This window comes from Syngnathus floridae, chromosome 22, assembly GCF_059516105.1.
Source record: "Syngnathus floridae isolate MCC-2025c chromosome 22, RoL_Sflo_1.0, whole genome shotgun sequence".
Classification (NCBI taxonomy): Eukaryota; Metazoa; Chordata; class Actinopteri; order Syngnathiformes; family Syngnathidae; genus Syngnathus; species Syngnathus floridae.
The window spans coordinates 5,291,564-5,313,946 of record NC_142434.1 but is presented as its reverse complement, the minus strand read 5'-3'; the positions used below and the strand labels follow the sequence as shown (position 1 = coordinate 5,313,946).

Here is a 22,383-nt window from a genome sequence, read left to right as displayed (position 1 = left end):
TGTTTTACGGCGAGGTGGCACCAGCTTCAATGCGCATTACCGACACCTACTGGTTGAAGTCATATGAACTGAAAAAAAACCCCAGAAGTGATTCGTTCACTCTCGTTCACTGAAAACATTTGTTCTTTTGAACGAATCGTTCACTCACGAGCCAACACTAGTGGTGTGGTCAAGCAAGCAACAAGTAGAAAGAAAGCAAGAGAAGAAAAAGAAGCCATAAAAACGGATGACAGATAGCTGGAGGTGGACATGTCCCTCACAAAGTCCACGCTTTTGACTATAGCAACCGCAGGCGACCAGGAGAATTTGAGGAGGAGATCCACTGTAGACGCCACAGGTGCGTTTTATTATTATTATTTTTTTTAAATACATTTAGTTACCTCTTAGCATTAGCAACAAATTCAGTATGTAATCATTGTAAGCAAATTCATTATTAACTTTTTTTTTCGAGTGTTGACACCCGTGTTTTTTTTTAGCGCGTAATCGAAGTCACCTGTGGAAAAAAAACCTGGACTGGAATATAAGCTTGGCATTGAATTGAAAGTGTTTAAAATTGACTTTCAATGTCTTACTTACTTATATTTAAATGTGACCACAAGCAGTAATTTAGTGTGGTTAAATCCAGATACAAAGCCCTCAAAATTGAACATAATTAACAGCTGGTCGAGTTGGTTTTAATTGAATTCAATTTAATTTTTGTTTGGGGGGGGGAAAAATGTGTCAAAATATTCTCCTTTCTTTGTCACATCGTATCGTTAGCAATTTTTTATTGTATGTGTGTCAGCAATGCATTAATAATGTGATCAGTCGTACCCAAGTCAGGAGGTTGTTGTTAGTCACACCCATTTGTGTGGGATAGCCACGCCCCTTTCTGACCATTTGTCCTTCCGTGTTTCTTCCTCCACAGAGAATTACGACCCAGAGCCGAATCGCCCGTTTCCACGGAAACTATCCCAAACGGCTCTTTCCATCGGGTTGCAGCACCCGGAGCTCGTCGTCAACGCCGCCGAGACGCCCTCTCCTGACCCGTCTTCCATCCATTTCTGCCACTACACTCCTAAATGTTTATTAACTGTGCACAGAGGTGACAAAGGGCGCACTCTCACTTGACATTTAATGACAAATGTTGATGTAAATATTTTTAATGCAGCTTGCACGGGAGCACACGGCAATTCGGTGCGCTCCACGCCGTCGCGCTATGGTGAGGAAGGTTGGCATGAAAGCACCTCCAAGACCACCATCAGAGCTGAGAATGAGGTGGAGGCACACAAGGAAGCCAACAACTATAAGGTAAACAGACCTTAATATCACTTTTTTAAAGGTAGCATTTCTAATTGAAAGTTTTTTGTAGTTTGGCTTCCGAAAATGGAAAGGCAATGTCACCAAGAGGCCCATCGAAGACCAATCAGATGTGGTTAAAGAGCTCTACTCGGATCTCAGCATCGTCAAGCCCCAAGAAGGTCCTTTGAATTCATTCAGCACAAAAAATGCACTTTTATGTTGTTTAAAAAAAAAATCACTAAAAACATACATTTTGTTGTATTCCAGGCTCCGTAGTGACCTTTGGGAATATCATTTATGTGATTTTATTCGGCTGGTGGATGTCTTTAACCTACCTCCTCATTTGCCTTGTGATGTTCCTGACTATCATCGGCGCCCCCTATGGTTGGTATTGTTTCCTGAAGATGGCTTGTAGTAAATTTCAGCATCTGATTTTTTTTTTTCATAAAGGAAAACTGTGCTTTAAGTTGGCCTTGTATTTTATTTGGCCTTTTGGGAAATCTGTGGAAAAGGTAAGATGCTCTGAAGTTTCCCCTAAATTTCCCAGTGTGTTGATGTGCATGACCCAGATTCAGTTTGTTTCCTAACCTCAGGCTGCTGACTTGGCAAAAAGATCCACAATGAAGCCACCGAGGTGTGAGGTCATTCCTGAAGAGAGCGTTTCCGAGGACACCAAGGACTCTGGGCCTCTTCTGATGTCCACCCCTTTACCCATTGAGTTACCGTTGCCAGAAGGAGATGTTCGGACCAGGTCTAAACACTGGGTGAGGAGCTAGATAAACAATTTCTAATTTATTCAGATCTGCAACGTCATGGATCAACGTGGCCATTTATTAAAAAAATAGAAAAAGGAAAAAAAATTGTCTGGATGGCCTTTTAAAGCCACACACATTCAAAGTCACAGATACTACAATGGCAAATGTAACTATAGCTCCCCCTAGTGGAAAAAATCACATCTGCACCTCACATTGACTTTTTTTTTTTTTTTGCTGTTGTTAATTAATACCTTTTGATTATTTTTTATTTGTAGTGTCGCGTGAGCACCTACGTGTGGCTTCTCCTGGGCTATCCCGTTCTAGTGGTGGTGCACGCGGTGGCCTGCGTCATATCCTGGCTGCTGGTGTTTACTATCCCCATCTCCAAAATGAACGCCCGCACGATGGCCGTCATCCTCCTCATGGCGCCCGAGGACGTTCACATCCACACTCTGGAAAAGGTAACCAGGAATTTCCTCCGTCATCACGAGACGTCAATACTCCTCTGTAATTTACTTTTTGAAGATGAATCGGTGCGAGGCGAGAGTCATCCTGTGCTGCTACCGCGCCGTCAACATTTATTACTACAAGTACACCGTGCAAGGGATCAACATTTTTGCACTAAGTATCCTTTTGAAGTCTGAGTAAATTTAGCCTGTTGCTTTTTATTCTCCTTACATCCATGTTTCCTCGCAGATCTCCTTCCTTTCGTAATTATCACGTTGCTAATAGGCTATAGTGACCAGAACCACCAATACTTAAGTTCCGAGACCAAGTTTGCCGCGGCTATCACGTCCATAATCCCGTTGTCATACTACATCGGCATGGGCATCGCCAGGTAACTTGAAAAATATTTTAATTTCTATCTCTATTTGAAAATAGGACTTTCTTTCAAATTCAAGTTATGATTCAGTTAATTCATTTTTTTTTCTCGTAGCATTTCGGCTCAGAGCAACTTTGCGGTGGGCGCGGTGGTGAACGCCACATTCGGCTCCATCACCGAGATGACCTTCTACATCACGGCGCTCCTGCAGGGTCACCGCACCGCCTCCAAGTGCTACGAGGAGGTCGTCAAGGCCGCCCTCACTGGCACACTGCTGGGCTGCATCCTTTTTATACCCGTAAGCCTCCTGACAAGACTGGTCTCAGTTGTGTGGATGAATGCATTACAACTCCTCCCCCTCCCCACAGGGTATCTGTATGATTATCGGCGGCATTAAACACCAGGAGCAGCGATTTAACAGCCGCTCGGCCGGCGTGAGCTCAGCTTTGCTCTTTATATCCGTTGGAGGTATGTTTGAAATGCAGTTTTACGTTTTGTTTCTCTAAAGAACATAATCAATTCTCTTTTTTTTTTTTTTTTTTTTGGGCTTAGGTGTTTTTGCTCCCACCCTCTTCTGTAAAACCTTTGGCAGCCTGGTGTGCGAGGGCTGCTACAACATTTCCGGCAACGCCAGCGTGCCTTTCGTGTGCAAAGACTGCCACTACGACACGGTCGGCTGCCGGCGATTCCTAAACTGAATGCTTCTGGAGAATTGTCTTACTTGTTGTCTTTATGTTGCAGAGTAAAACAGACCCCCAGTTGATTATGATGCACATAGAGTAAGTCAAGAGAACCATTTAGACGTTCAGATAATTCCAAAGATTTTAATTTCTTTTTCAGGCCTCTGGTGTACACCATTTCCCTCCTGCTGCCCGCCGCCTACCTCATTGGCCTGATCTTCACGCTAAAAACCCACTCTCACATCTACGACATCCACATCAGCGACGGCCAAGGCAGCCACGCCGTTGACGAGGGCACAGCCGCCGCCCGTGTTGGCGAGGGCGCCACTGGCCCGCTCCTCGCCGTCAACTCGTGCATTAATGCCAGCATTGTCCCGCCGAGCCTCGTTGCTACAGGTAGCATGTGGGTCACGTGAAGTGGAATACGGGTTGATGCTAAATATAGAGGCTGTGACATCCATTCGTCAGGTCATCACGTGGTCCACTGGTCCCGTTGGAGGGCACTCGCCATGCTCATCGTGTCCACGCTGCTGATGGCCTGCTGCGCCGATCTCAGCACGGACAACATCAAACCCATGCTTTTCAGTTCTTCCATCTCCCAGGTGCTAAAAAAAAAAAAAAGAAAAATAGTAATCTCCTGTCTTTTTATTTAACATCCCTGCTGCCTTCTACAGTACTTCATTGGTGTGACCTTGTTGGCGATGGTGCCCGAGCTTCCCGAAATTGTCAACGGGATCCAGTTTGCGCTGCAGAACAACATCAGTTTGAGGTATTCATGGATAAACCAGAGGCGGACCTAGGATTTTCCCCTTGGGGGTCCATGGGGTGGTTGAGGATATCTCAGAAGATTAAAACAAATCTGGTTTGGCACCGGGGAGGGGTCTGATTATGTTTTAGGGGGGTACACTGCCCCCGCAGCCCCCCCCTTCTAGCTCAGCCAGTGGCATAAACATGCTTTATATTATTTTGTCCCAGTCTGGAAGTTGGGAGCTGCATTGCCGTGCAAGTGTGCATGATTCAGATCCCGCTACTTATCCTCTTCAACGCATTCTACGTAAGTAAATTCACTCTTTAAGGCTGTCCATATCTATTTGTTATTGTGGCTGAGGTTTCCGTTTTATATTTGTTGACAGGACGTGGGATTTGTGCTGCTGTTCAGTGACATCCATCTCTGGGCAAGTATCTTCAGCGTCATTTTGGTCAACTATATCCTCATGGATGGAAAATGTGACTACTTTCAGGGTAAGTCTGTGACATATTTTTTAATCCTTTTTTTGTGGAGGAATATTTAAATTTAAATGTTTTTTTTATTTGTAGGCACTGCTCTGGTGGTGGTTTACCTCATCCTTTTGGCTCTTTATTTCTTTGCTCCATCCCCACGCGCTTGTTAATATAGTCACTAAAAAAGAAAATCCAATCCAGTATTTTTGGTAAGCATGCATGAACTGAAGAATTTCTAATGTTAAGAAAATGTTTAGTGTTATAGGTCTTGCCTTTATATTTCTAAGTCGATATTTGCTGTTTATACCTGCTGTTCTTTGTTAAATAAGTTTAATAAATACAATTTATCTGAGACAAGTATGAGTTTTCAACTCAACTTTATTGACAACTCAACAGTATAGTCAGATGAACCTTTTTGTGTACATAATTACAACAAATTAAATCAGATGCAAGTACAGTTGTGTGGTCAGAATAAAACTAATATCACCAGACAATGTGGGGAACAATTGTAATTTGTGTGTTCAGTTTAACTGTTTTAGTATGTCAACTGTTTTAATATGTCAAGGCACTGCCTGTGCAAAGTCAACAATTTCAAAAGTCGGCGAGGGCGTTAAACTTTATTTGCAAAAAAAGCATTTAAAAAGACTGAGCACCAAATTTAGTGACGTGACTTAAAAACGTTGTAAGTAGAAGTTGCAAATTCTATATAGTGATTCATCTCCAATGCATTTTTATTGACCCTCTCTGGGACATGATTATGAGGGGAAAAAACTAAAATGGACTTCTTTTAATAATTACATAAGGTTTTAAAGTTCCTTTTTTAAGATGATAGGTTCATGTAATGTGACAGTAAACAATTAAGCTGTCAAGCAAAACAAAGGCTTTAAAAATTAAAAAATCAGGATCGTATGTTCAGAGTAGTCCTTTCAATAAATATACATGGGCCATCCTTTGTGTAGAATTTTTTAAAATATTACAAGTATTGAGTTGACTTTGAGAAACAAGTCATAATTTGGCAAAGTAAAGTATCTCCGACTGCTGATGACAGGGTGAGGAGCAAAAAAAAAAAAAGGCATCTTGTCCGTTCCAGGATGGCAAACTTTCAGCATGAACACAAATGAAGGCATCTTTAAATTTATGGCACAGGAGGAAAGTCTCCTTTCACGTCCAAGTCTGTTATTTCAAGCGCTCGATGAGTTCCTGTGTGAGGCCTAGATTGAGCAACTGCCTGGCGGGTAGGTTGGCGAGGTGGGGGAAAGCTTGGAGGAGGCTCTCCCAGCATCGTTCCAGCAAGCTTGGCACGGCCAGCCAGATCTTGAAAAGAGATGCGGTCCTCTTGTTCTCATGGATGTTCACCACGCCGCCATGGATGTACATACAGCCCGACTTTCCAGAAGGACAAAAAAAAAAGTAAGTCTAATGTGATTATTTAAAGTGCCATTCAGAAATTCTGCCTAGCAACAAGTGACTACTACTTCTGTTTATCTTTTCTCTCATTTTTTTTTCCTCTATGTTTTGATGGCTCGTACCCACCGGCGTAACGGCAGCGCAGTGAAAGTAAGCCGGTTCGGGCATCACGGCGGGCAGCCTGCTCCACTGGAACGTGTGCAGGTTGATCTTCCACAGGTCAGCCAAAATAAACTCGCCGTTGTAGCCGCCACAAATAAATACATCTTTAAAAAAAGAGAGTAAGTAAAATAGTCACATTTGACAGTCCAAAATGATTGCGATAATTTATTGAAAAGTGCTTACCGTTTTTTATTTGGACACAACTGTGACATCTTCTAGGAGCGGGAAACCCTATCAGAACCATGCATGTTAAAATACAAAACATCTGTAGTGAAATAATGTTCGAATAGAACACAAACCTATTTTGTCATGAGGTTTTGTTCCAATCTCCTCCCATGAATTTGTCTCCAGATTATACGCGTGAATCTGTTTCACACAGAATAATACATTAAAAAATATATAATATCTCAATAGCGCTACTGAATATTTCCCAGATACCTTATCTAGAGGGTAAGACGTCCACGAGGTCCCTCCTCCCAAAATGTAGATCCTCTGTCCGTCCTGTGCTATTTCATGTCTGTACCTGTAACGGCGTGTTGCATAACGCTGACTCGGTTGGTTGTTAGAGCGAAAATGTGAGAGCATACCGTTCTTTGGGTAGGTCATCTGGAGGGTTGTTGGGCTTGAGGTGGCTCCACTCCCTGGTAGTCAGGTCCAGCCTGTGCAAGTCTGTGCTGTATATGTACCCGGTCGTGCCCCCAAACACGTAGAGAAAGCCGTTTATGATAACCATCGCCTGGATAAGGGATGAAAAACAGCTTAATCTTGATCTGTTAGTCTCCGATGTGGAATAGTAAACATTACCTGTCCATAGATTCTGTTGGGCTTCTTCCCACGACAGTTGAGCAGGGACCACCGCTTGTACTTGACATTGCAAACGTGAACATCATTGCCATTGTTCTCCCCAAAGGGGATTCCGGTTCCGCCAAACACCAGGAGATTGTTTCCGTGCAATACGGCTGCAATGAGGAAACAGAGGTATCGATGTAGTAGTATCTTAGCATTTTTATTTTGTCTGAGAATTGACTCCGTTTTGGAATTCATCCAATGTTTCACCTGACATGGAGGCTAGCTCTGTGGGCACGTAGCCCTCCGTTTGAATCTGATGCCATAGGCCTGTGGCGAAGTGGTACCTCCACAGCTCTCGGAACAGCGGGTAGTCCTCATTCTCTGAGCCGCCCGACTCGTCGTAGTCCGGGTTGTACCCCCCGAATACATAGAGGTTAGTGTTGTCTGCTACACAGCGGTGGCCACTGCGGGCAGGGGGAGTACGACGACCTGAGGAGCAAAAAGGTCACATAGGAAGTGACTTTCATTGCATTGCAATTTTCCATAGATGTTGTACTTTGATTGACAATGGCAGGGGGGGATGATCAGATGTACCTATTTAACTGTCCACCTGTAAATTTGTAATTACCATTTTGCTCAAGAATAATTTACGTTAACGACCTTACCTGACAACAGCAGAGATGAAGTCATTGCACTTAAATTAAAACGTGTTTTCACCAAGTAAAAATAAACACGCCGGTTGTCATGGAGATGCTAGCTTAGCTTTAGCACTCGCTGAAATCTGACTGGGGACTGAGGTGACCTGTATGGGTGTGTGTCTTTGTCACCCAACCGATGACAGCAGTGAGGTAGCCATCATTAGCATGTGTGCTAATATTGTTGTTGATCGATCCGCTAGCGTCTGCTCACCGTGTAGCGGCCTGCCTGTCAGCTTCTCGAATTTATTCAACTGGTCCGGACAGTGATCGCCTTGGGCGTCCGTCATCTTGACTCAGTTTTAGCGTGGCCTCTCTCACAACATCACACCAAGGAAAAACAGCTGCTCCTAAAGTTCCCCCTGAGACATGATGGTAAATGATACCAGCGGTCTAGTGCAGCTTCAGAAGGTTTGAAGCCATACACTCATCTTACGCGACAGCCTTGGCCAATCAGAGGACGCGTTCTTGGAAGGCTGCGTCATTGCAGGTAGGCGGGGTCAATGGCCTACAAAACAAGTTCTTGCCCAACTTAAAAAAGCCTTTGTTCTCTATAATCTTATTCGGGATGTTTTATTTTCCTGCTGGAAATTCCACTTTTAGCCAATTTATAAATTGTGCACTTGTAGTGGTTTAAAAAATATTTTATTAATTTCGTGTTTTTGCCTTATTACGTTTTGTTTGTGTTAGGGAGGTCATTTTTCTCAAATTAGTTTTCCTTTTGTAAGCCTGGTGCTGATGTTGAACTGTGCATGATGTTACAGCGGCCTGCAATAATAATAAATACAGCTTTTAGGAATAAAAACATCCATCTCGATTTTTACTTAGCCCTCCGAGGCTATTTTTTTCAGTGTTGTTCATTATGGTGGTACTTGGAACGCTAATGTTGTTTCAGCTGTTATTTCATTTAAAAGGATTGAGAAGCATCGACTGATCTATCATAATTTAAGTTTGACCCCTCATACTTTTCCACGACGGTCGTGCAATGTTACTAGGTGGCGCTAATGGACCTAAAATCTATTTCCCCTTCGCCATTGAAAAACAGAAGAAGAAAAAGCCCAACATGGCAGCTCTCGGCAACAGTCGTGGGGATCGCCTCGGCAACTCTAATCAAAACAAATCTCCCCTTGCATCCCCGGAGAAAATCCGAGAGCTTCTCGATGAGGGGGTCTCTGCAGCTGGCACCGCTACCCAATGGTGGGTTTAAAAAAAGCAACTTTAATCCGATCTTTACGACTTCGTTGTGCAACATTTTGGCTAATCCTCTGGCTAACTTGGAAGCATGGTAGCTATATAACACAATAAAAAGCACGAAAATAGGCGTTTCTCCCATATGAGAGCTTGCAGATTGTCATCTGTCTTGCCCTTTTTTTTTTGCATGCAATATCTCTACTACTTGTGTAAAGCATGTGATGCAAAATTTTATCTCCCTTGGCCATTTGGTAAGAGGGTGGAGACTCATGAATGCTGGCAATGATGTTCAGGCTAATATTAGAAGTGTCTCTCTTCGGCCTATTCATGTTACAAGCATGCATTCACTATTCAAAAAATTTGTAAATTATGAAACTTTAATTTTACACATTGTGTCTTTTTGGAATTGCAGTGGACAAAGTGATTCAAAAGACTCTGAAGTCAATAGCAACACTCCATCACCTTGTGAAGCAACCAACAAAGAGGCCTTTTTCAGTCGAGTGCAATCATACTCTATATCCTTTTGTTGTCCTTAAAATTAAAATTGTATAAATTATTTTAATAAGAATTCCTTAGCACAGCACTGTTTGAAATGGGCTGGGAAACCCCGGGCGCTCTCTCCTCTCATGTGCGCCCGCTACGGGTGGATCAACGTCGCCCATGACATGCTTAAGTGCTCCAGCTGCCAGGCCTTCCTCTGCGCATCGCTACAACTCACGTTAGACTTCGAGAAATGTAAGACGAATGAATGACCCGGGCTTTAATCCAGGGCTCGTATGACACTTTTCTCCTTTCAACTAGATGAATCCCGCATCGCAGAACTGTCCAGGCAGCTCCAGACGAAACATGAGAAATTTTGTCCTTGGCCTGACTTTCCTTGTCCAGGTTAGAACGTTTGACTTCTATTCAAACGTCAAACGAGCCATTTTAACCGCACATTTGTTGACTCGCCGAATGTTTTGTATTTCAGAACGGTTATGGATTGTGACAGCAGGAGAGCCCGCAGAACTTTTGACCGCCCTTATAGAACGTTATCAGAGCGCTTGTATGCTTGGACAACAGCTTCCATCAATGAAGCCTGAGCAGCTGAAATTAATGGTGAGGAAGCATGGACTCGGATAAAAAGAATCATCTGGAGATGTCCGATGTTACAATTGTCTTGTTTTTTTTTTTGTAGTCACTGACTGAGGATGTCATTAGTGCCATCCTGCAGCTCATAGAGGAGGAACAAAAAAGAAAGGGAACTACATGCTCGGAAACATTTGCAGTCCAAGTGGCAGCGTGCATCGTTTCTCTCTGTGGCTGGGCTGCACAGTGAGTTGGACCAGGTTATGGTTATGACACACTCTGACTAAGAAGATTTAAAAGCGAAGAAGAATGTCAACATTTGTATATTTAAACTTGGCCTTTAATTTCAATACAATGGTTCTTTTTGTTTTTGCTCCCTTCCCTCTTCCCTCCCACCTCACTGCCATTGTGGATTAAGTGTCACATTGTCTCTTGTTTCCTCAGCCCAGGCGTGGACATCACCACGCTGCCGATCCTCAACTGCTCCTACTGTATGCGCAAAGTGGGCCTGTGGAATTTCTACCAAATGGAAGGCATGAGTGGTGACGGCGATGCCGGGACGGACACTACAGCCGCTCCGGCCACCTCAACTCCCGCTCAGGAGAGCCAGGGGGAACGGACCACCCCTCCCTTGCCCACAACTCCGTCCACTCCGAGTCGTATGAAACTGAGGAGCCAGGACTCTTGCCGCACTGAGCAGGCAAGCTTTCATTAAAGTTTCATGAGTGATGCGCCCTGCAGGCTATCAAAACTTTGTAACCCGTTCCGCAGGGTGAGGGCACTTTGCGAGCTCGAAGTCGAGATTCACCAAGTCCCGTCGAAGAGCCGCTGAATCCCTTGATAAAGGGCAAAAGGCCTGCTACACGGAGCCGTGGGCAAGGAGACTGTCTGTCCCATCCTTCCAAACGCCTGTGCCTCTCATTAGCTGTAAGTGCCTCTACTCCCCCCCCTCCCCTCAGCCTCAAAGTCCCCAAACTGAATTAAATGATTCGCCCGCACTTTTAGGACGAGGTCATACACAAGAATTCGTTCGACCCGCTGGCTCAGCACAGAGACTGGTGTCCCTGGGTGGCCGTTGGAAAGGAGAATGTGGATCCACAGGCCATGCCCCTTTCAGATTCCCTGCCAGCACCTCATCAGGAAGGCTGGAAGGCTGTCCTTGACCTCCTCCTGCCGCAAAAGAGCACAACCACAGCGGCTGGAAGTCCAGGACAGGCACGTTAGGCTGGTGTACTTTGTCCCAATATGACTTGGTGCATTATCTCACATTCTCTTCTTTTGTCTTGTCTTCCCAGGGCCCACCTGATCGATCCAAAAAAGTGTTTGCTATTTTCCATCAGTGGCAGGTATCTGCTCCATCTCAGTAGGAACCATCACTAAAACATCTCACCACTGAACTGATGAAATGAGCAATTATATCATATCCCATCGCTCTTTGGAGGAAGACGAACGAGTGTTTACTGAATTTTGGGATACAAGCACGCCATGTTTGATAGTAATCTGTGAATTGTGTGTAAAAAATCTGTCCAATACAGGAAATCCCTGGCGATGAGAAGGAGCTAGAAACGCTCGACACTGGATAGGCAATGTTTACTTTCAGCGTGTGTTGAGACAGTGTTAGAATATCACGTCAATTCATAAATGGGATGACTAGGATGAGTAAGTCACTCCTAATGATTGCAATTTTGTATGACTTGTGTGCCATGAACATTGATCATGTTGGAACTTAGCTGCCTTGACCTTTTATTTGCCTTCTTGTGACACACACATCACATTGCTTATCTAGTCTTCACTATCATGCATGTGTTGGTTAATAAAATTGTCCTCTTAAATGTTGTGTAATGTTCAGATTTATTATAAACCTTTAATAAATTGATTGGAATAAGATTGCTCTTAATGGAATTAACATGAAATACTTCACTGTTTTACATGTCCCAAATTGTGTTGATTTATTGACATTTAAAGCCGTATTACATGTTAGCAGACCAATTTTTTAGCTTGCTATTTTCAACGCTTTCGTTTTCATCCTGAAGGGTCATATAATTGAATTTATGATGTCTTTTGAGCGATTGCAACAAAGAAACGCGTTTCATCAGACTGTTACCACGTTCGCTTTTTTGCTCTACATTAAAAACTACAAAAATGTCCGTCGACAATGACGTCGGGTCGCGCATTTATGACGTATGCGCGGAGGGATCCCAGCTTGTCAGAACCATGGCCAGAGCGCTGAGAGGCAGTGAACGCCAGTCGTCTGTCGAACGTTAGTTCGGCCGCAGAGTAGTACGGAGACGCTCAAGCCGAGAAGAAGTGTTTGTGGCCAACATTTCCCCCAAGCCAATGTTAACTTTCGGATAGTGACGTTTGCTGGTCTCTCTGGCGTGTCGGGGGCTAGCTTTCCGTTGACCTGCCTGTGTTCTGCGGTGGAAATCGCAAAAATGTCGTCTCCAAGTCCGGGCAAAAGGCGAATGGACACCGACGTGGTGAAACTGTATCCTTTTTTGAAAACAACATAAACAAGCCTCATTTGCGTCTTGGGCCACTTTTCATCCTTTTGTATGTAGGGTTATGATACGAGCTAACCTTCTATTGACGTTTGTCCTGTTGTCTTAACATACATAGAGCCTCCATTGTCACTGACTAGTGTTTGTGTAAACAACATTTTGTTATCAAAGCCTGGGCTATTCGCAACCCGTGTGCCATTAAGTTGACGATTCAATTCAACGAGCTAACAACGTCTAGCTTGTCTTTTTTGTACCTCTAAACTAACGTAACATTGGGATTTATTGTTTAGCTTGCTCGTCTCGTGTTCAAAAATAACTGCAGCACCTCGAGCAGAGGCTAACGTTGCTCAGCCCTTTACAGGAATGTCTTTCATTTTGTGGGGGGACACTTTAGAATGTAGCACGGCTTTAATAAAACACCCGAACTGTTCTGGTTTTGCCCTGCCTGCTGTCAAGAGGATTTGTGTCAAATTTCGCCTCCTTTTACACGTTGGCACACCAGCTTGTTTACATAATGCACAGCGGACGTCAACTGAGAACGCTGCCTGTTTTTGTCTTTTGTTCCAACTCTTGTTCGCTAAAGCGCCTGCCCTGTTGTGCGATCAAATGAGATCTCGCAGAATGTGTCGGAAAATGTGTCGCTTTTCCAAGAGCACTCGCGCAGCTGTCACTTGAACGGCTAGCTTGTGTGTTAGCTTAGCGAGCTAACGACAAGTCTTGTTGGTTGGGTTTTTTTTTTTTTCAACATCAAAATGGCCACCTGATCTCCCCGAGGCTCACCGTACTGTACTTGTGGAGCTGCCTGGCAAACGCAACACAAGCCCGACGTGTGCTTTTTTTTTTTTTTCTCATTTATTGAAATATTCGTTGAAAATAGGTGACTCCGTGGCGGGCAGGTGAAGGTGCACTGCAGGTGTTGCCAGGCCAACTTTTCACACGTCTTGTTTATTATCAAGTCGTCGTGTTTTTGTCTTTGAAATGTATGCTGACAGCTGGAGCTGCTTTTTTTTTTTTTTTTTTTTAATACTCCTGTTCTAGAAGGACAGTAAATTTTTTGTTTTTGTCCCAGCCCAGTGAAGCCTAATCATTGGGTGGGCTGTTACTAGACAGAAAACACATGAGGGAGGTGCTTAGAACAGCTGATGGGGTGGCAGTAAAGCTTTAGTCAGATGTGTGCCTTCCCCACTGGGTTGCTCCTAATAAGGGGAAGTTGTCCTGGAACTGTCTGCATTGAATCAAGTAGGGTCATTTTCACGTTGCATGACAATGCATGTTTGTGTAACCGTTCCGGCAATGTTCAGGAAGAGTTTTTCGCCACTGCGGGACTCATTTGCTGATCCTTGTCCTTACAGCACCCCCCTTTAACTGCCGTAAACCAAAACCAGAAAGTGGGCGAGCCACCCGAGAGCTTCGGAATCTAGAGCGAGAGGAGCGTGAGGGAATACCTGAAAATGAAAATCGGTGTGTCGTCGTGCTGAGATTTGTCCGGTTGATGATGTTGCGACCGGCCTTCATGTGTGATGGCATTCCAGTCACATGACTGCGTGGTACTATTTTAATGAGATGATAACGGCATCTCTTTTGCGACATGAAATCGCATTAGCGACAGGATTTTTTTTCTTCCCTCATTTTGTTTCTGCCTTGCTATTATTTGCACTTACCATCGCCTGCTTGCTTTGCCCGCGCTTTCTAGCAGCGAGCCGCTGGAATTCGAGCACAGGTTGACCACAAAGGACTTAAGCCCATGGTGAATGCGAGCTCTTGTGGCATCTGGATGGTGGAATTTGGCGCTAGGGAACAGGGCGGAACAGAAACGCTTCATATAAAGTTAATATTCGTGGAAATGTGTTGTAAACGGGTTGAGATCGTAACAATGTATAAAGCTGACACGCATCAATGATTTGTATTTCGCTGTCTCTTAACTGCATTTTTCTGGTGTGTTCTTAGGGAAATGGTTCCCTTTTGAAATGTCGTTACCTTCCGGCGGCTGCATAGACGTCGTATTCTACCTTTCAGTCACTGCTGAAAGGTCTTGTAAATGATTGTGTAGTAGTTCTGTGAAGCATGGCGACTCACGATTTATATTCAGCACGGTGGGGAGTTGAGGTCCATGCCTCAGCGCTTAGCCCCCCCTGGTCTGTACCGTGACGCGTTTGGGGTCTTTTGTCGGCTATTTTTGTATCCCTCCAGGTGAGTGCGACGAGGCCCGAGTGTCGACGCAGCGTTTTGCCCTCAAGCGACTGATTTATTCACAGTCAGGGGTTAGTTTAAAAAAAAAAAAAAAAAATTGAGGCCCCCCCCCTCTCATTTCCACACAGCTCGCTCGCTCACCTCCCTCCTGAGGCTGAATGCCAAATCGGTGCTTTATCCACTCTCCACTTGGTCATTCAGCCTCCCCCATTGTTGAGCTACTAAACCACGACATCCGGATAGCATCAGCGGCCTCGAGTTCTTTTGTTGTCTTTTTTTTTTTGTGACCTCGGCCTCCCGCGACCGGAGAAATCCAAGCCGCTGAAGCTGCACTGGTCCAAAAGGTGTTGTCAGACTGACTGATGGATTGATTTGATTGGGGTGTGAGAAATTGTCTTGAGAACAGACGGTGAACGGTGACAATCACGCCATGTTTTTGTGGTTCCAGGTTATTTATTGCAGCATGTTGCTTGTATGCATGGCTGAGATCTGAAAAAAACAAAACAGATGGACTCAATCAAGTTGTTTGTTTTTTCCCAGCCAGTCACTCCCAACCACGGCTCCTTCATTTCCATTGATCCAAGATAAATAAGCAGGCCGGTTCATTAATTCCATGATTGTCAAGTCAATGTTGTTGCATCATGTGTGTCCGATGACCTCATGAACCTTTGTCTCCCTTATCGGTATGTGATCAAATCAACCCAGTCTTTCTAGAATTTCGCCTCGTCAGCACTTTTCATCAACACGTCAGTTTTGAAATCGCATCTTGTGCGTTAGCCCGTAAGCTCATTAAATAGTCGCCACGAATCCCAAACTGGAAGTTCTCCTTAGTTGCGATAATTAACCATGCTATTGTTTGTTTGTTTTTGCTCGACAGGGTCCCCTTTTGACGTAAATAGGCCGTTGATTCGGTCCGAGAGGAGGAGCGTCGCAGGGAGTCGCTTTTGATTGCGGTGGGTGGGCTTTCGTTTTCTAAACCAACGAGACAAAAGACTCGCATACAGGGAAGGATCAGCCCGGGCCTGTTCTAGTAGAGCCTGAATTTGCATGGCAATGCTATTAAAATAGGCAAGCACTGAGCCCAAAGCATTTTTTTTTTCCAGAAGTACAGTCGGCAGTGGATTATTTCCCCCTTAAAAGTAGAAATGTGATTTCAGCATACAGCGGCCAGCCCTCGGATCTCTATCGCCATTGATATGTAAAATCCACCACGAGGTTCTTTTTTTCTCGGACCACACATGCCGATACCAAACGGCACATTTTGTTTCTCATCGCGGCAACGGATATCACGGCGTCCTTCGAGCAGACCCTCCAAGCTTAGGTGGCTGAGCAGATGGCCTTGGGTTTTGACAGTTGAGCCCCCCTTTCCACCAATTCAAGACGGTTCTTAGCAAAGCCAGCGTCACTCCCACAGCAGCGCCAGCCCCGCTCGCCATTCTTCACCAGTCATATGCGCATCTCGCTCTGTGCAGCATTCCAAAGATGCGCCGCATGCGTTTGCATGTGAGCAAATTGAATTCTCCTCAGGGGGTGCGGCTGAGCATAGTCAATTTTGACTGGATGGCGGCGGAATCACTCCAGTTGTATTTGCTTTGACTGTTGTTTTAGTTTCCATGGTAGTAGGAAAGAAGCTGAAAAATCATTTAGATTTATTAAATAATTGTTTTGGGTCACTTTTCCTCATGTTATGTACTATATTTGCAACTAAAAGTGAGTGAGTGACATGGGCATCAGAGACTAGAGAGCTCAGATTAGCATCTGGCTGGTAACTGGCTAATTGTTAGCCACCGCCGTTGCTAATGAATGTCCTTTTGTGTTTATTATTATTATTTTTGAACTGTCTATCCTTAACCACTTTTGGGGGTTTTAATATTTCTATATAGCGCTATGTTAACATTAATATCCTGTTTTTTGTTGTATGGTTTGGTTGTAACTTGTAACTTACACTTTTCATGTCTGTCGTCACGTCGCTGCTGTCTTTTTTCGGAAGAGGAAGCTCCCACGCCGGTTGGACGGCTGCAATACTTCCTGCGTTTTATCTTCAAGGCCCTTACCCGCAAACCGTGCTACAAGCTCAAGCATTTAGCTGACATATTAATATTCTTAAATCAATATTTGTGCCCAATAATAGACATTTTTTGTGAGTAGTTGACAGCTGTTGTAAGTGGGCTGTTGTAAGTGGAGTTACTTGATTACCACCACTTCTTTTGTTTGGACTTGTTGTAGAGCTGTCAGGGTTCAGTTTGGTGTTTCTAAAAATAGCACGTGCCGTCACACATTGGAACACTGCCGCCGAACAATTTCAGGAACAACAATATTCGGTATGGGGTTCACTGCTGTGTGTATAATTGTGTACCACAAGGCTTTTATACGAGCCCACTTTTGTTTTGGAACTCTTCTGCGAATTACTGGATAGCTTCTAAATCTGTCGTTACATTGTAACACTGCAGTGGCAACTCATTTTCGTGTTTGACTTGTGTTGAAATGTTTGACTTGTCATCCATAGGTCGCATTGCAAAGCGATGATGTCATTTAGCCTTCAAGCGAAAGATGTCTCTCACTAGCTTTTGCCATCGCTCTTTCACCTTCTCTTCATTCCCCCATGTTCGCAGCTCGCCGCTTTGTTGGCTGACCTTATTCTAGCCTCACGTTGCTGTCGGAGGACTGCAGTCTATTAGCTTCATCTTTGATTTCAGCTAAAGTGCATACGGTCGGGCAGCAGCGCATAATGAGCAATGCCGTTGTTGAGCTTTCGGCAGTCACGTGTTCTTAAGTTGCTCGAGGGACGTCAACCTTTCATTTGCCAGAGAAGCTCGGTTATGGCTTCCATTCCACGTCAGCTGGTGGTCAGTAGTAGATGCTGTTTTATGAGTTGCTATTATTATTAGATTATGTGGTGATAGATATTTATGGGGAGGTTGTGTACTTGAAATGTGACAATGATGCAATTTGTCTTCCTCATTTTAAAACAAATTGGACGTGATGGGAGGCAGTTTAAAAAAAAAAAAAGTAAGTTCCCTGCCTTGTTTGTTTTCCATACTTGGAAAGATGTTGGTCAGGACGGGATATTTTTAAGGAATGAAAATAAGACATGTCTACACCACAAGCACCATTTGCAGCATATTTCTACCCTTGAACCACTTTGAAAAGTTAAACTGTGGTCAGCGAAGGATAAATGCTTAATTGTAGTAGAGAAAGTAGTTTGTCAGGCTTGTTTATAGCTCGTGCTCCACATGTTTTTCAGGTGCTTCTGCAAAGTAAGTTTTGATAAGGGATTGATTCTGTTTAGGGCTGGCTGTGTGTGTGTGTGGTTAAAAAGATAATGACAACCGGTGCAAACCACAGATTATGACTTATCTATACTAATCCAAGGTAAGGGAGAGTGGGGGTGTAGCTCGGCGTAGAACCTGGCGTCGCTTCCAAACGATAATGAATCGAACTTTGTTAAAAGAAGCCATTTGAAACAGTAAAGAGAAAAAAAAATGCACTGTTGAAATTTTTTTTCCAGAGGTCCAATTTCAGGGCCTCGAGTCGCACGACGTCAGCACGCTAACACCTCCCAATCTCTTGGACGTCCTTCGAAAGTCACCGCCCGGCGTCTCGACCCAGGCCAAGCGGTGACACGTTTAGCTGGCTCAGGTCAGGGATTCCGCTCGCTTTCGCCTGAGCTTAAAATAACCCTTCGGTTTGATTTGACCCCTTGGGGAGGGGTGAGAGGGGGGGGTCACTGCTTAAAGCTAATAGGATACACACTCCAGTAGGACTGACAAGCCAGCTGCTACTATCTTTGCAGTTAAAGAGACTCGATACTTAAAAAAAAAAAAAAAAAAGAAAAAATTGTGAATTCAAGTCCTTGACAGACAATCAGCATCGAAAGCAAACATGAAGTCACCATCCTCAGTGGACTCAACGAATTTGTAGTAAAGTTTTACGGACCACAGGGAAGTAAGTTTGCATCTCTTTTTATTTCGAATTAATGTGTCTTCATAAAAATAACAAACGTCTCCTGTTGTATTTCAGCGCCGTACGAGGGCGGCGTGTGGAAAGTGCGAGTGGATCTGCCCGATAAATACCCCTTCAAATCGCCATCAATAGGTAAAGATCACCCTCCCACCCTTCGTTGTCAGAATTAATCTGTTTTTAAAGATCATCTCTTGGGTTATCTTTCAGGATTCATGAACAAAATCTTTCATCCCAACATCGACGAAGCGTAAGTACACGTACGGCCGGCAATTACCGCAATGAATGACGCAAATAGCAAAACTTGGTTGACCACATTGAAACCAAAAAAAAAAAATTTCAAATCCACTTTGTCAAAAATAACACTGTCTAACATGTCTTCTGCTTGTCCAATCAAGGTCAGGAACGGTGTGTTTAGATGTCATCAACCAGACGTGGACAGCCCTTTACGGTGAGTGGGTCCATGGCTACGTGTGTGTATGTGTCCTTACTGATGGGGGAGGTGAATGATTACTAACCAGGTAACACCAGCGCCAAGAAAGGTCAGAGCTTCTTTGTGACAGATGATTTAATGACGGTCAATTGCGAGGCTCTTCTACCGGTGACCTTTTTTATTTTTATTTTTTTTTTATGATTCTGGTTGTGTGCAGCTGTTGCTAGACCACAGCACAAAAAGCTTTACTGGGGAAGTGCATGTTTATGACTCAAGTCTCTCAGGGCCTCAGTGGCGACACCTAGCAGATGAGAGCAGAACCGCAGGAGCTCACAAACAAGGGCCTTGACATTTAATGTTAGCTTAGCAGTGTTAGCATTGCGGTCCTGATGACTTGAAGAAAATTCAGTTTAAACCACAGGAGTCAAAACTTGATCCCATTTTGGTCAGAAAATGTGAACAAAGTCTTAAATGGTCTAAAAAAATGTAAATGGAATGAGACCTTGAAAAATATTAGCCATGCAATTAGATTAGCGAGGACAACTGCTAACATGCATTTAGCATATGACGAGCAGGAAACTGAGCCGAGAAGCAACAAACAGGGTGAGTGATTTGAGTTTTTCTTAACTTCTCTCATTCGGAGAAGCGAATTGTGGCACGACCTTGTATTGACTTGTCTTTTTGTTTCCTCCACGCTCGCCAGACCTGACCAACATCTTTGAGTCGTTCCTGCCGCAGCTGCTGGCCTACCCCAACCCCATTGACCCTTTGAACGGAGACGCGGCCGCCATGTACCTGCACAGGCCAGAGGAGTACAAGCAGAAAATCAAAGGTTTGCAGAAGATGAGAAAGAAAAAAAAAAAACATGTTCCGGTGATGCGTTTTGTGACGTATTGTTGTGCTTGTGCGTGCAGAGTACATCCAGAAATATGCAACAGAGGAGGCACTAAAGGAGCAAGAGGAGGGGGCGGGCGACTCTTCATCCGAAAGCTCCATGTCCGACTTCTCCGAGGACGAGGCCCAGGATATGGAGTTGTAGTAGCGGACGTCGTCCTCCCCCTGCAACCCCCAAGCCCTGCCCCCCCCACCCCACAGAGACTATATTTGATTTCCTAACCCCATGACAAAGCAGACTTATAATATTCATATTTAAACACCTTGATTTTTTTATTATTATTATTGTTACTAAACAAGGATTTTTACGAATATCTAGATTCCTCCTCCCCTCCCCTTTCGGCATCGCTTCCTCACCCCCACCTTTTTTTTTTTTTTCTTGTGTGTGTGTGTCAAAGGGGTTGTGGCGCCCAACGCAAAGACAGTATTTGAACAAAGACGAACAATCACGCACAGGGTATGTCGCTATGCTCACGGACGGATGCGACCCCGTTTTTTGGATGCCGGCTTGGCAGTTACTCACTTTTTTTTGCGGGGGAGGGTCACCAGAACAAACGACGTCATCAAGCATGACGTCGCTGCTCTGAGCACGCTTTGGATTCACCCGGGGTCCGTTTTCACCCCGTTTTCATTTCGCCTCAGTTTTACCCCGATGCAGGAAGGAAGGAGACGAGATGTTTGGATTTTTTTTTTTTTCTTTTTCTTTTCACATTTGTGTGTCTACAGTACCAAACATGGCAGTCCAAGTGCTCGGAGAGGACCTCGCAATGTATTCCCCCTTCCGAGAATGCAGTAGTGTGGATCCCAGCTCAACTCCCTTCCTTCGTGCCTCGTCAACAACAGTTTTTAAAAAAAAAAGAAAAAAAGGAAGGGGATAAAGGAGAGAAAAAAAGCACATTTGGTACTCCTCTTCCTCTTTGGACAATCTCCACTTCGATGGATGCTAACACATAGCTAGTTCGGAGTTGCAAGTCCTCCAAATAGATAGCATTCATATGGCTTTAGTCTGATTTTTTTTTTTTTTTAGTTAGCTGGCGTCTGTCGTGTGATGATAGGTATAAGATGCTTCATTTGTACAGATGTTTCCTAGCGTAGTCCATCCAAAACAAGAGGCACATGGAAAGCTGGCACCGCGTCCTTGGTTTGCATTGCATCCGCGGTACATTTAAAGAGTGTAGCGGGATGCAGGTTGTTTTCTTTTTTTTCTCCTAAGATGATTTTGGATCAGAGCCCACTCAGGATAACCTAAAAAGGTCTTATTCAGATTCGTATTCAGCTTTAGAAATTTCTCTGGAAGCAGACAAGCGTTCTTACTCCCCCTCTCTGTTTTTTTTTCTTTCATTCTTAATCCTAACCACCAAACAGCAATGTTGTGAGCTTGAAGAGAGTTTTTTGTTTTAAAAGTAATCCAGATTGGAATTCTTGCTTTTTAGATTGTTGAATAAGAGAAACATTAAAAAAAAAAAAAGCCCCTCGAATTGTAACCTTTTGGGAAAAAAAACAAACAGCTCTCTTTATGTTGAAGTCATACTTTTGCTTTTTAAGAAGCATTTTGCATCTGCTGGGTAATAAAGTGATCATATACTCACCCTCAGCCTGCTGTTGGTGTGGACAAAAAGTCAACTCAAAACTGCCTTTGCATTGCAAATGGATTTGGCTCGAGGAGTCTTCATTTCCAAACTAAATTAACATTTTAACCAAATGAGCAAAATGTCTCTAGTGTCCCTGGTGTATCTCGAAACATGACAAAGAGTTGACTTGTGTTGCATTCAAGGAGCCTCTGTTGTATTTCAGCACAGCGTGCTCGCCCACCGTGTCTACCTATTGTGCACTTGCATGCACACCTCCCATTCCCGTTCTTCCAAGTTTTGGACACGTCAACACCCACACATACACACAGCATGTACTCTTTGCTACCTAGTGTGTTTAATTTTTATTTACCCAAAACGTGCGTCCTCGGTCTTACTCACAGCACCACTCTCACTTGCCCCCCACCTCTGTTACCCCTTTTTATATTTTTATTTTTTTTTGACATTGTGAAGTGGGCATGCTTGTCAAAAAAGATAAGGACAAATGCTCTCCATGAATAGGCTTATAACCTCATAAATAGTCGTGTAAAAAGTATACTGTTATAACTTCTCTTTTTTAATAAAACATTCAATGTGTACAAAAAACTGACTTATTTGTAATATTTTTACTGGTTATACTTAGAACCAAAATAATTTCTTGTAATGATTATTGATGTTTATATCTTTAATTTTTTAATCTGCGTTCTATTTATTTGACTAAAAATATTCATTTACTTACTTTAATATTTCATTTTAGTTGCATTA

The 22,383-nt window shown here is 43.8% G+C and overlaps 4 protein-coding genes and 1 long non-coding RNA gene across 5 annotated transcripts; 4 read left to right on the top strand and 1 right to left on the bottom strand.

Moving 5' to 3' along the window:
- The first annotated feature begins 133 nt into the window (after window positions 1–133).
- cax1 (cation/H+ exchanger protein 1) lies at window positions 134–5,117 on the top strand. Its single transcript, XM_088367020.1, has 20 exons — window positions 134–337; window positions 908–1,084; window positions 1,151–1,290; window positions 1,352–1,460; window positions 1,549–1,665; window positions 1,732–1,793; window positions 1,875–2,045; window positions 2,312–2,497; window positions 2,562–2,661; window positions 2,733–2,874; window positions 2,974–3,157; window positions 3,228–3,327; window positions 3,412–3,530; window positions 3,601–3,638; window positions 3,700–3,935; window positions 4,008–4,141; window positions 4,214–4,308; window positions 4,515–4,593; window positions 4,673–4,781; window positions 4,857–5,117. The coding sequence occupies exons 1-20, from the start codon at window positions 250–252 to the stop codon at window positions 4,928–4,930; spliced, it is 2,460 nt and encodes an 819-aa protein (XP_088223146.1). The 5' UTR covers window positions 134–249; the 3' UTR covers window positions 4,931–5,117.
- Window positions 5,118–5,120: 3 nt separating this feature from the next.
- On the bottom strand, window positions 5,121–8,266 carry klhdc10 (kelch domain containing 10). Its single transcript, XM_088367021.1, has 9 exons — window positions 8,028–8,266; window positions 7,386–7,607; window positions 7,134–7,288; window positions 6,917–7,065; window positions 6,768–6,852; window positions 6,629–6,695; window positions 6,513–6,560; window positions 6,294–6,433; window positions 5,121–6,146 (listed from the first exon to the last, which is right to left on the bottom strand). Exons 1-9 carry the CDS (start codon window positions 8,101–8,103, stop codon window positions 5,937–5,939), a joined length of 1,152 nt encoding a protein of 383 aa, XP_088223147.1. The 5' UTR covers window positions 8,104–8,266; the 3' UTR covers window positions 5,121–5,936.
- A 592-nt stretch (window positions 8,267–8,858) lies between these two features.
- zc3hc1 (zinc finger, C3HC-type containing 1) lies at window positions 8,859–11,904 on the top strand. Its single transcript, XM_088367022.1, has 10 exons — window positions 8,859–9,010; window positions 9,417–9,519; window positions 9,589–9,739; window positions 9,806–9,889; window positions 9,975–10,102; window positions 10,182–10,318; window positions 10,517–10,772; window positions 10,844–10,999; window positions 11,078–11,287; window positions 11,368–11,904. Exons 1-10 carry the CDS (start codon window positions 8,877–8,879, stop codon window positions 11,437–11,439), a joined length of 1,431 nt encoding a protein of 476 aa, XP_088223148.1. The 5' UTR covers window positions 8,859–8,876; the 3' UTR covers window positions 11,440–11,904.
- Window positions 11,905–12,260: 356 nt separating this feature from the next.
- ube2h (ubiquitin-conjugating enzyme E2H (UBC8 homolog, yeast)) lies at window positions 12,261–22,224 on the top strand. The gene is made up of 7 exons (XM_088366883.1): window positions 12,261–12,560; window positions 18,632–18,708; window positions 18,784–18,858; window positions 18,934–18,973; window positions 19,122–19,174; window positions 19,860–19,988; window positions 20,071–22,224. Exons 1-7 carry the CDS (start codon window positions 12,508–12,510, stop codon window positions 20,193–20,195), a joined length of 552 nt encoding a protein of 183 aa, XP_088223009.1. The 5' UTR covers window positions 12,261–12,507; the 3' UTR covers window positions 20,196–22,224.
- Window positions 12,576–15,716, top strand: LOC148379409 (uncharacterized). The gene is made up of 2 exons (XR_015855379.1): window positions 12,576–14,034; window positions 15,641–15,716. It is a non-coding gene; the product is annotated as an uncharacterized LOC148379409 (long non-coding RNA).
- Window positions 22,225–22,383: the final 159 nt, after the last annotated feature.